General features: G+C 46.8%; 1 protein-coding gene across 5 annotated transcripts in view; it reads right to left on the reverse strand.

Annotated features, from left to right (window-relative positions):
- Nucleotides 1-247: 247 nt before the first annotated feature.
- Nucleotides 248-12,521, reverse strand: part of IFT46 (intraflagellar transport 46) — a 128,269-nt gene continuing 115,995 nt past the window's right edge. For all 5 annotated transcript variants that reach the window (XM_085645844.1, XM_085645847.1, XM_085645846.1 and 2 more), the window contains exons 10-12: nucleotides 2,341-2,401; nucleotides 2,135-2,220; nucleotides 248-1,513 (exon numbers count right to left, since the gene is read on the reverse strand). In XM_085645844.1, the coding sequence (XP_085501970.1) occupies nucleotides 1,418-1,513; nucleotides 2,135-2,220; nucleotides 2,341-2,401 (243 nt within the window). In that variant the 3' untranslated portion in view covers nucleotides 248-1,417. The remainder of the gene's footprint in view (nucleotides 1,514-2,134; nucleotides 2,221-2,340; nucleotides 2,402-12,521) is intronic.

Below are 12,521 nucleotides of genomic sequence, written 5' to 3' on the forward strand. Positions count from 1 at the left end.
ATGCTACTGTGTACGTCTTCTTAGACAAAAGACCCATTCGGCATCTACGCAGGTCCTTTTGACTGCCATGGATTGACCTTTAAGCACTCAGACAAGCACAAACTAAACAAGGGTTAGGATTTGGTGTCACTAAAGGAATCCTAATGAGAGAAAAATGAAAGTATAAAAAAACTAAAAATTAAGCACCAGTGTAGAGAAGTGAATGGTGACCTCTCTATATCGTTATACTAAATCAGAACAGGAGACGTTAACATGGAAAGCTTTTATTTAACAAAATGCCAAGGATAAAATAAATAAGTGCATAAAAACATTGTAAGTATTTGCACAATCTTGGGATGTCAGGACAACATGAACTCCAGATGATAAGTAAAAAATGTGAACGCTGCAGAAATGCGTAAGGTTATATTTCCACTTGGGTTCTTTCAGCCACCCTCAGATATGTCACTTGAAAGTAGCCTCTACCATGTCCAGCCGTGGGGAACATTTTTACAAATACATTAGGAAATGCCAGAACTTTGTCTAAACCTAAAACAAAATTGGCCAGCCCATGAGCGGTATTGGAGTATCTACCAAGGAGTCAACAGATCACAAGCCTGGCAGAATGTGAATGTTCGAATCACAGGATGAACTGCCATAAGGAGCATGAGCGTCCCTATCATTTAGAGATGAGCTACAATGAGATCTTGGGGCATGCCTAACTAGTAGAAGGGTACTGCATTTGATGACAAGTGGTGAAGTGCTGGACTTGGAGTCCAATTTAGACCATATTATAGAGACGTGGTACCCGTTTGAAAGGGGAGCCGGAGGTCTTTGGAAGGCACAGCCCCTGTGATCAAGAAGGAGAAACTTTCATAGAGGCTCCAGATGACCGTCCATTCCATAGGAGTGATAAGTGAGCAAACGGAGGATCATCAGACACACACTTAAATAGAAAGATTGTCGGAAACACAGTTGGACATGTAGAGGACAGCCAAGAAATAAGTTTACATTTTATGGGGCCCTCTAAGGACAATAAGGGGTAGGATACATTTGAGTTGGTTCTGCTTAGACAAGCTCAGCTTAGTGCGCTAGTGGAAAGGCATTGTGAAATACAAGAGATTTCAGGATTGGCACCCCCAACAGAGCAGAGTTCTGTATGGTTATCGTCATCCAGTACCTCATGATCATATTTAACCAGTTGGGGAGGAGGGCTCCTTCCTTGAAGTTTTCGTCCTACAGATTCTATGTTTTAAGTCAAATGCCTCCCTTCACAGCAAGTCAAGACTAGCAGGACAAAAAAAGCCATTGGTCCTCTCGTAGTTCATGAACAGCTCACATGGCATTGGGCAGAGGTTCAGACAAGATGGTTCCACTTGACTCAGGTAGAGCTATGCTTCGCATCCACACTTGAATGGGCTGTCGGGTGAAGGAGGGGTAGTTAGTGGAAGCTGAAGGTTTCTGCCTCTCCTGCACGTGATGGAGGGTCCGATGGGAAGATCTCAGACTTCTTGCCTTCTGCCAGAGCCTTGAAATGCTAGAAAGAAAGAAGGGGACAGGATGAAATTGGGGGAAGAAACTACCGGGGATACAATGATTGTGCAAGGCATGGGTAAGATAATAAGAACAACAGTCAGAATAGAGAAAACAAACAAGAGAGCAAAGATGAACAGAAAGATCAGGCGAGACAGTTGGGATAACATTTGGAGAGCCAAGGATTAAAGAGTGAGGTGGGGCACTAAGTGGGAGCCTTTAAGGGGGTGCAGTATATATGATGGACAGAGACCAGGTGGGTAAAACGGGAGAGAGAAGGAGGAGGCGAATCAGAGAGAAGGTAAACAATAGGAGTTCCGTGAAAAGAGAGAAGACATGGTTAAGATAAAAACCCTCTTGGGTTCTAAGACATTTACACCTAGATTCCCCTTCAGAGTATTAATGACAAAGACTTTGTGGCCGAGGGTGCAGAGGATGGCCAGAAGACTGAATGCATGTCTATGTTCAGGATACCCACTAAAGAAATGAGCTCTGGTTAAATTAATTGTATGTAAATGTATAGGACAGTCTATTCTGGTATGGATCCGCCCAACCTGGATTTACAATGGAAAACCCTGCTTGTAATGCATGATTTTGTTTGAAATTGGAGAGCCCCACAACCAACCTGGGAGTTCTTAAATTCGGAGTATAGTGAGAACAGGATGTGCAGAGACTGTATACGGCTCTTGTACACGGGAATGTCCAAGATCGCTGAGGAGAAGACAGAAACACAATCAGTTATTTTTTGTTACTTTTGATATCGAGAAAAACATCTAACAGCCTCTTGGTGTGATCTCTGGGCTTATAAAATAGGCTGTGCCCGCTTCTCACCACAGATCATATCGATGTATTCGGCGAGGCTGCAGTCGGCATCGGCTGTCGGAAGACTGACCTGTGAGGATAGATTGAGACCGAATGAGAACGCTTGTTGCAGAAACATCATTGCACCAGCCACACACAAACAACTACTGTACACACCAAGATGGACAGACCAAACCTGCTGCAGTGAAGCACCACAAACATAACACGCAGGGCAATACCAAGAATTACAGCAGCTTGCTTTTGTAAATGCCCATTGGTTTCCAGCACAGTGAGAAAAGGTTGCTTGCCTGTAATATCTCCAAGTAGGGGTACCCTTCCCACAATTATTTGGCATGCTCTAGAGGTTCTAGAAAGTGTGCCCCCAGGCCTTGCAATGCATTGACATTGAGCACCATTTTAATGTACAAAGGGACTTTTTATTCAGCATACAAAAAAGGGAAAGTTTTCATGCTGGAGAATTAATATTGACCAACTCAACAGCACTCAAACCGTCTTGATTCCTGAGATGACGTTCTTAGCGTTTGAACCAGTGACCACGCCTTATCACAGCACACCCTTGCAGGTGTTTTATTAACAAGCCCACTATCAATATTAAACTTCGCTGCCTAAAACAGCATCATCTCAACATATAAAAAAACACTTAAAAAAGAACCAAGAAAAGAGTTTCTGTAAAACATGAGATGCAAATCAAGCCTGCAGCTAGCGTAAACAAGATATTGTTTTATTCCAACGCAGGGTAATGTGATTCCTTGCGCATCTACTACGTTTAATCAATTAATAGAGCACAACCACCATCCCTTTCCGACTTACGATAGTGCTCATGGAAAGCCTTGCAGCTACTTTTCTGTAACATGCTATTTGACACACATATTTCAATCTTTTCATTTAGTTTTCCGTTTACAGAACAGTAAACACATTCGAAATGGACTATGCTCAGTTCACATCTTACTTGTACATTACAGGGTAACCAGAAACAAATTAATACAACTCCTCGAGTAAAACAAAAATCCTTCCCAGAAACCCACCTGGATCTGTGTAATGGAGATGAAAGTGAACAGGACCGAGCCCTATAAATCAAATAAATGTCCTAAGCCTTAAAGGGCTGCTTGAATCCAGATTGGACAATTTTAAAGCGCTTGGTAGCAAATCTAGAGTTTGTACCTTGGGGGATGGGTTAATGACCGTTCCAGGTCTTCACTATATCACACCAGCATGCTCCATATCCTGTGGAATTTGGTTTTGTGTTGATACAGGACATATAGTGGCTTTTTCTCAGTCAGAATTTCTAAAGTCTATGGTAGCACTGCAGCAGAGCTGGTGCCAGAGTCTTTTTCCTGGTCCCACCTATAAGCCTTCTGGTGGCAATCTGGAGTTCAATTTACAGCCACTTTATCCATCTTACACTCATGGGGTAAAGCTTCCCTGTACAGCCCCAATAGCAACACCTCAGGATTTACAGGAATTAGGTATCCAAATATCTCTTAGCACACCCAAAAGACTTGAGTGGTTGCAGTAACTCACGGGCTAGATTCATAAAGCAATGAGGGAGCCAAAAATATTACAGCCATTATCTCTAATCGAATGTACACTCCTCCTTTCAGTGCGGAAAGCTCCTGCCATTTCTGAAATGTCCCCAGATACATGACCAGGGGGAATGAACTGCAGAGGGTGGTCAATTTGTTCTACGATGCTAGATATTCCCAGGTTTCCATGACTGCTTGTGTTACACAACTAAGTTATAAATTGTATGGTCTGATTGCCTCGGGTCCACTTTTCATGAAAATAGTGTAAAATTGAGAAAATTGAGAAAAAAAGGACCTGAGAACGTAACCCAGAACGCTAGGTTGGCAGAAAAGCCGTGCAAATGAATCATTTAAAGGATTTCCTGTCCTACTGCTGTTCCTGCCCTATCTCCAGTGCTTAGCTTGTTTTGGTGGTTACAGGTGGGGGCCACACTGATTTTGTGGGTTCAGATATTTGTCCAGAGCAAGACAGAAAAAGGCAGTCGACAGTGTAAGGAAGAGGCAGACAAAGACTGGCAAACAATGATAAAGGGAGAAAGTAAGAATCACAAAGAACCCGCAAGAGTGAGAGAAAAAGGAGACAGTGTAAGGTGGTGGAAGAATGAGGTATGAGAAGCAGTAAAAGCTACAGCCTTAGTATTCAGCATCTCTGCCACTTCTCAATACCAGCAGTGGGATAGTAAAATGAGCTTTCAGATATTGCACTTATTTTTCTACAACGTAAGCACTCTCTGCCTGCTATTAAATTGTCTCTGTGCGATAAACTCCTTGTTGGTCCTGGGATTGGCCCACTCACCTAGCAGCTTTAGGGGCAACATAGTAACATCCCAGTACACCTGGGTGCCATAATCCTTTTCCTAGACTTGGGCGCTCGGATCACCTCTAGCAAGTCTGAGCTTCTTCCAACCCTAAATAAATATATTGATCAATTATCACATAGTTTCAAGATCCTGTCAGAGAACTTGAAGAGAATGGTGAGTAACAGGTATAAGGGTCTAGGTAGCATGTTAATTTTGATTTAATTTATTTAAGCTGACAACGACTGTAATGGCTTTTCCACTTCTTGGATCACCTTTAATCTCATCTTCAAGACTCAGTCAGTTAGCAGCTTGAAGGGTGTCAAATAACCTGGTTAGGTGGATTCCTAGGTATTTAATCCTTTTGTTGTCCTCGGAGTAGGCACAGAGCTTTTAAAATGTTGCACCTCTTCACCCATGAGGGATGGATTAAAGATCATCGATTTGTTGTAATGCACTTTAAATTCATGTGCTGCCCTGTAAAACTTACTAGTTCTTTCATAAGAATTTTAGCGGGCACCTGCGCTTCACCTACATTCAGAAAGATGAAGTCACCAAACAGGCTGATTTTATAAACTGCACCCTCAAAGGGCATTGTTAAAATATCTTGATGTTACCACGTTCATCACAAAGGGCTCAATCACTAAAGTAAAGCTGAGTGGTGGAAGGACATGCCCTTGCTCAGTCTCTCTATGCAGTGGAAAGATGCTTAAGTGTGCCCTATTGAGTAATATCCTGGCCTGGTCATCTCTGTAATTTGCCCTTATCCAATTGATGTATTGAGCCTCAAGACCCACCATGGCAACTTCTGCTGTTATGAAAGACCAGCCAGCACAGTCAATTACCTTCTCCACGTCTAAAGCCAGGAGACCACGAGAGATGCCTGTGCTGGACTATATCTATGACACAGACTGTCCTTCTAGCGTTATCACACATTTGCCTGTCTAGGACATCCAACTGGTCCGGTGCAATCTTGAAGGAAAGAAGTATACTAGGCTTATCAACCATAATTTTAGCAATGATCATGCTATCAGAGACAATCAGTGATAGGGACCTATTTGCTGAGTATTCCATTGATTTCTTCTCTGGCTTCAGAATGAGGGTAATGTCAGCCTCAGTCGTTGCTCTGCGCCCCATTTCCTGAAAGGTTTGTTTTAAGTAAAGAAGGGTTTGCTCCACTCTCTCTGTTGGGCCAGATTATGAGTCACGCAGGGTGGTATCTACAGGTGAGATATCACTTCGCCTGATCAGAACTGACCTCACATTGAAGAATTGTTCTCACATCCACACTTCCCGGGTGGGATACTAGAGTACCACATTACACCGGCTGGTAAAACTGTATGAGATTTGGGCTGCAACAGCAGTGAAGACTTGTTCCCTGCTCCATCCCGACTTTCTCTGGCAAGGAGGAAGCTTTCAAGGAGGCTGCTGAGGAGTGGTCTTTTGCTTGGAATTGCTTGTATCAGACTCTAAATTTCTCTCTCTTCATCAAATGTGTCTTCTGCACAAAAAGGATGTCTATTCCCAAGGAACAGAAACCTTGCCAGAACCTGCTGCTGTCAGTGAGTTCATGCCTCTAAAATGTAAAGAGGTATAAATTATAAACAAGTGTGACTTTGAAAGACTTGTATGTTATCATCATGCGGACTTCCTCTGCCTCCTATCTAAGTATATGATTAACTCACCTCTTCTACCCAATCATTAATCAACAAAGTTCCAACAATGCAAATATAACTAACAAAATAGAATTAAATGCAGAGCTAAAGCCACAGCCCCTTCGAGGCACAGTAGTGAGATACAGCGTATTTACATTTAACTTATAGGAACAAGTAAAAAATAATAATGATGATCTGGTTACCGTGTATTAATTCCTAGACGTACCCGCGTCCTACTCATGGTCAAACTGATAAACACCTGCGGTGGAGGGGTTTGTCCTTCCAGCCGACACATAAAACAACAAAGGTCTAATGGAGAGGACCGCACAGGTGTAAATACAACTGTAGACAAAAAGACAACCAAAAACACTGCCCCATGACCTACATGTTACACTGAAATATAAAACCATGTTGCACGTGGACTTGTGGCACATAGCTGTAACCTCAACACTACATCCTTTTTCGGACCGTCTACCTACGGTGAGCTTATCCTATTCTGCTTATGGTCCAGAGAAACACTATTTGGTGTTGTACAAATGTACTGCAAGGAGTTGCAAACATCATTAAAACTCATGTTTTTGACTGTAATCAGCAGCCTACAACGGGTCTCCTCTAAACAATCCTTATCTCATTTGATTGAATCCTGCATTCAAATTTGCTTCAAGTTAATCAGTAACTGACTGCCAGGGAAACCTAGGTTTCATTCCACCAGAGGAAAAGCAGTAACTACAACCTGGCTGAGTAACATGTTACCAGAAACCTGCAAAGAGGGAGGCCATCTGCAAGTCAGTCCAGACTTCATTAGGCAGTATTGTTTTGATTCTGATACGAGACCTGACTCTAGTGTGGATCAAGCTATTCTAAAAAAAAAAATCAGATTATTTTTGGACTTCATTCTTTTAATAAACGCTGCTGTGCTCTCTTTCATGAAAAAAAACCCATAGGGAGATATTTGAAGCTTGCTGCTCTATTCTAAGGTTTCTGATTATCAATGAAGACCTACAATGCAGAAAACATGGTTAAATACTTGTACTCTTAGATCTGCATCATAGACATCTTCACTGACGTCATAAACAAACAGTCCCCCTCCCCAGCTTCGATCAGGGTCATAGAGCAGGCACATTTGAGAGTTTGTTCTAGATTAATCTCCAAAAAGAACTGGCCGTGGGGCAACTGCCAGTACAAGGCATCCCAAAAGTTGAAAGCCCCATGGCTATTAAAGGGACAGGTGATTATAAGCTCTTCTAATGCAAGCCTATCAGGCTGTCTTTTCTTTATTTAGAAATATTAAGTAGCAGGATGTGCAATGGATGTTGTAATGTAGTGTTGAGAAGGGGGTTAAGTATTCATTAAAGTCTGAAATGTGGAAAATAATGCACACATAGGCTTTTTGTCGGTGCTTCTGTATTTGGCCATGTTGAACACTTATCGTTGTCCCAATCTCATCTAATGGATGAAAAGTGTTCTGGGTGCCTGTTAGACCTGGCACCTTGGCGTGAGTCTCCCTTCCTCTTTTTGTCGCTGTGCCTCATGTGCTTTTATGGTGTTGGCCGCTCAGCGCGCTGTGCTACTGCCAACCAGTGTCACGGTGCGAGTGCTCCCTTGTAAATTATATATGTTGGTTGGATTCCATGATTGGATTGTTTGGTTTACTGTCAGACCCCAGTAAAGTGCGCCAGGAGCGCCAGGGCATGTAAATGCAAACACCGCTGGTGGGCTTGCAGCACTGGTTGTGCCACCCACAGAAGCGGCCGGTAAAATATGTCTAAGGTCTGCCACCGCAGAACCTGCGTGCAGTCTGGTACTGACATGCTGACTGGCAAGTGCCCACACTTGCCGGTCCCTAAACCTTCCCTTAACTTCATGTTAGTCACTCCTCTGGTAGGCCCACGGGCAGGGTGCGTTGTAAGCATAAGGTAGAACAAGCCTGGATGCGTGGCATGTCCTAGTAGTGAATTACCGCCATCTTGTTGTTCACTACTGTAAGGCTACCCTGTGCTCATAGGCCAGCATGGGCGGCTAGGATTGTTACATCCTATGATCTAACCGACCCAGGGAACATGGTAGAAGATCGAGTTTAGTATGCCTGAACTCGGAATAATAAGGTACATCTTTTTCCAAGGTTTATTTTAATATTCCGCGTTTGCAAATGCCGCTTTTAGAAAGCTGGCCTTTGCTTGCCTAAACATTTCAGCCCGCCTCTGCGTGATGTGTTCTGATGTCTGGCTGGTTTGAGTGACAGGGCTGGGGGAACCCAGATGGGCAGGGCTAGGTAGCCTGGTGGTGAATAGGACGATCGACAGGTAGATGGGTGGGAGGAGTACTCCTAGGCTCTGAATAGGACAGTGCTCTGCCCCCTCAATGCCGGCTCCGCCCCCTGTGGAGCGTCTGATGACTCTGCCCTGCACTCTGAAAGAAGAAGCCTGCATCGCGTAAACAAAGTGCTCAGAAACCGGACTGGACTAGGCAAGGGCCCCCCTGGCCTGGAAGAACAAAAGATTTGCTGTATAAATGTAGGAGCCCTGCTCCTAAGAAACTAGATCCGCTTTTGACCAAGAAGAATCTCTGCCTGAGGAGGAGGCACCGGGAAAGCTGTAGGAGGAAGACTGTCCCTATCCTGGGGGATTGGCCTGCAGTGGTGACCTTGCTGCCAAAGGGGAGAAGAGAAACTGTTGCTGAAGACTTTGCTTTATTTTTACTTTCAAGACTTGTGCTTTCAAAACGATCTCCAAGGGCTTGGAACTGAGCTTGCCCCCTGAACTGAGCCCCAGGACCATTGGGCTCTACCTGATCTTCACTCGCCTGCCGCTGGACTGTGGTGTCCTTTCCCTCGCCGGAGCTGTGACCTTCGTGCCCCAGTCCCTCCCTGAGCCGTGATCAGGACTGCTTAGCCGCCCCCGCCTTGGGAAGAGCCTCGCTCGATCGGAGCCGCTCCCCCTACGCTGTGCTGGGCTGCCCCTGTCACCTCGCTCGCTGGAGGCTCGCTGTGCACCTTCACCCTCCCGCCGGAATCGGCGTCGTGAGCATCTCCAAGCCTCGGACGGCCCGAACGTGACCTGCGTGCCCGGCTGCCCCGCTTTGTTCACTCGCCACCTGCAACACCCCGCTCTTGTCGTGAGCCTGAAGATCAAACCCCCATCGTGAAGTGTGGGAGCCCCGGACGCCGCCTCGCCCTTCTGTCGAAGAGCCGCTGAAATCCCGCACCCGCCTTCGCGTCAAGAAACAAGGTACTGTACTTACGAACTCGACCGCGAGCTCGCATCGGATCCAGGGTCCGCAACGTTCTGATTTCCCTGTCATCTGCCGTGTGCTTCCCGGACGCCGCCTCAGTACGAAGTGCGCTGAGGCCCACAGTTACCTTGTGCACGCCTAAAGAACTTTCCGTAACAAAGAGACTTTACCGTATTTCCAAGAGTTGTGGCCCCATCAGTTCAACGTTACTGGGCCTTGTAACTGAATCTGCTGAATCTACATAAAAGCTTATTTTTATATACTTCCGGATTGGTGTCCGTTTGTGGTGCATGCAAGGGGTTTACTGTATGTGTAATTGCATTTGCTTAACCGTGTACGCCTGAGACTTAGCCTAGACTGCTCGCGCCACGCACCTAGAGGGTGAGCAGGGGTTATTCTGGGGAGTCATCCTTCGCCCTGACAAGAAGTAAAGGGTCCCTGCTTGTTGTGGGTACACACCTGCGTCAACCAGAGCACCCTCATTTCTAACATTGGTGGCAGCGGTGAGGATTTACGGATTTGCATTTGTGGTTTGCGTATAGTGAACCACTGATCACCACGTAGTGAGAGCAGACCAGTAACACAGCCACAAGACTAGCAATTGTTTTTGTTTTGCCAAGAATCTCCGTTGTTAGAGCCATGCCTGGTTCACTTCCCGCCGGAAGGGCAGCTTCTATAATCTCTGGATTTGAGGACATAGATTGGGAAGAAAGCGCACTTCAGAATCATACCAATGAAGAATTGAAAGGTTTTTGCTCCAAGTTCAGAATTGCCCAAACTGGATTGAAAAAGAAGGACCAACTCGTGAAGGCGCTGAGGGCCTGGTATGAGTCAAAGGCACCAGAGAATCAGGTGGAAATGGTTCCACCAGAAAGTGTCCATGAGTTTGGCAGAGGCCTGTCGCTAGAAGAGTTGGCAGACAGGGCAGCAACCCGGGCACACGAAGTGGAGATGGCAAGACTTCATGGGCAGATGGATATGGAAAAACAAAGATTAGCCATGGAAGAAAAGAAACTACAATTAGAGCATGACATGAAGCTGAGGGAGCTGGAGCTGAAAGCGAAAAGTTTGGAGCTTAATCCCTCTGGTGGCAGCACACCGCCAGTACCGGCGGAACCAACAGTTTATATTCCCAAGGATGTAGTGAAGGAGTTCTTCAAGAATGACGACATCGGGCAGTGGTTCAGAGCCTACGAGGTAGCCATGTCTTCCCACCGGGTCCCTGAGAGAGATTGGGGAGCGGGGTTGTGGGGACGGTTCCTGAGTGAAGGGCGGGACACACTGTTAGATTTACCTGCTGATGTTCATAATTCTTATGCCCATATGAAGGAAGCATTGATGACTAGGTATGGGTTGACCCCTGAGTTATATAGACAGAGGTTCAGGGGTTGCACGAAGATTCCCAATAGTACGTATGTGGAGTATGTGACTTTCTTTTGCAGAGCGCTGGATGGTTGGGTAAAGGGTAGTAAGGTAAATGATTATCAAGGGCTTCTTGATTTAATGGCATGGGAGCACTTGTCCAGTAATTGTTTTCCTGAGCTACGCCAGCACCTGATAGATAGTAGGCTGACTAACCCTAGGAAGCTTGCTGAGGAGGCGGACCGCTGGGTCAGTACCAGGGTCCACAAGGGTCCCGTGGGAGATTCCGCCAAAGGTGGGCAGGGTCCCCAGCAGAAGAGTGGGGGGGGACAGGGGTAAACAGAAGCAGTTCCCAAAAGGGCCCCAAAGTAGTCCCCAAGGGAACCAAGGGAAGGGTTCTCAGCCTCCCCCACCCCAGAAACCGACCGGGGCCCCGACAGGTCCTCCTATTCAGAAGGGGCCCGTAAGATGTTAGAGGTGTAACAATTTGGGGCATTTTGCCTCTGATGTAAAGTGCCCCTTGTTTGGTAAACCAGCACCCACTGGTGCTCCACCCCGGCAGGTGACTAGTGTAGCCTTGGGGGGAGGAGAGGGATGTCCAAGGTGGGTGGGGTCCCGCAGAGATGTCCCTTGTCTCGCTAGGAGACCGTGAAGTGGTCCCTCCAACCCTGCTGCCTGAGAACACTAAGAAGTACAGGCAGTGGGTGACCATAAATGGCCATAGAGTGGAAGCTCTTAGAGATACAGGAGCTAGTGTGACAGCTGTCAGGTGTCACCTGGTGTCTCAGGAGCAGGTGGTCCCCAATGCATTCTATCCCGTTGTTGCCGCTGACAACACAGAGAGGCACTGCAAGGTGGCTCAGGTTCCCTTTGAGTGGGCGGGGGTCTCTGGTACTCTTCAGGTAGCTGTGAGGCCCGCCATGCCTGTAGACTGTTTGTTAGGGAACGATTTGGAGAGCTCACCTTGGGCTAAGGTGGAGCGGAGTGCTCACCTGGAGATGTTGGGTATGCCGGATTGGGCGTGTGTCACCACACGGTCCATGGCAGCCAGTAGAGGGACTCAAGAGGTCCTGGAGCCTGAGAGGGAGGCCCAGGAACCGGCCTCAGAGAGAAGGAGCAAGGGGCGCGGGAAGCCGGCCCCTGAAGTTCCCACGGTCCAGGAGGAAGCAGACCTTGAGGGGGATGCCCTGGAGCCTACAGGGGAGCAGATAGCTGAACTGGGAGACCTGCCGGAGCTGACCCATTGGCAGCAGGAAGGGGGTCCCACCAGGGAGGACTTTTGCAAGGCACAGAAGGAGTGCCCTTCTCTCGTGGGTATGCGGCAGCAGGCTGCAGACCAGGCCGCAGGTGATCAGTCAGGATCACATTTCATTTACTGGGAGAACGACCTCCTATATACAGAGCCTAAGGTTGCTGAGCCTGGGTCAGCCCGTGTGCTGGTGGTACCCCAGGACTTCAGAGCCTTCCTACTGGGGCTGGCTCACGATGTGCCATTGGCAGGGCATTTGGGGCAGGACAAGACCTTTGAAAGGCTTGTCACCCACTTTTATTGGCCTCAAATGCGCAGGAGTTCAGATACTCACTGCAAGACATGCCAGACTTGCCAGGCAAGTGGAAAGAGT

The sequence above is a fragment of the Triturus cristatus genome, chromosome 3_1 (assembly GCF_964204655.1).
Source record: "Triturus cristatus chromosome 3_1, aTriCri1.1, whole genome shotgun sequence".
NCBI classification, from domain to species: Eukaryota; Metazoa; Chordata; class Amphibia; order Caudata; family Salamandridae; genus Triturus; species Triturus cristatus.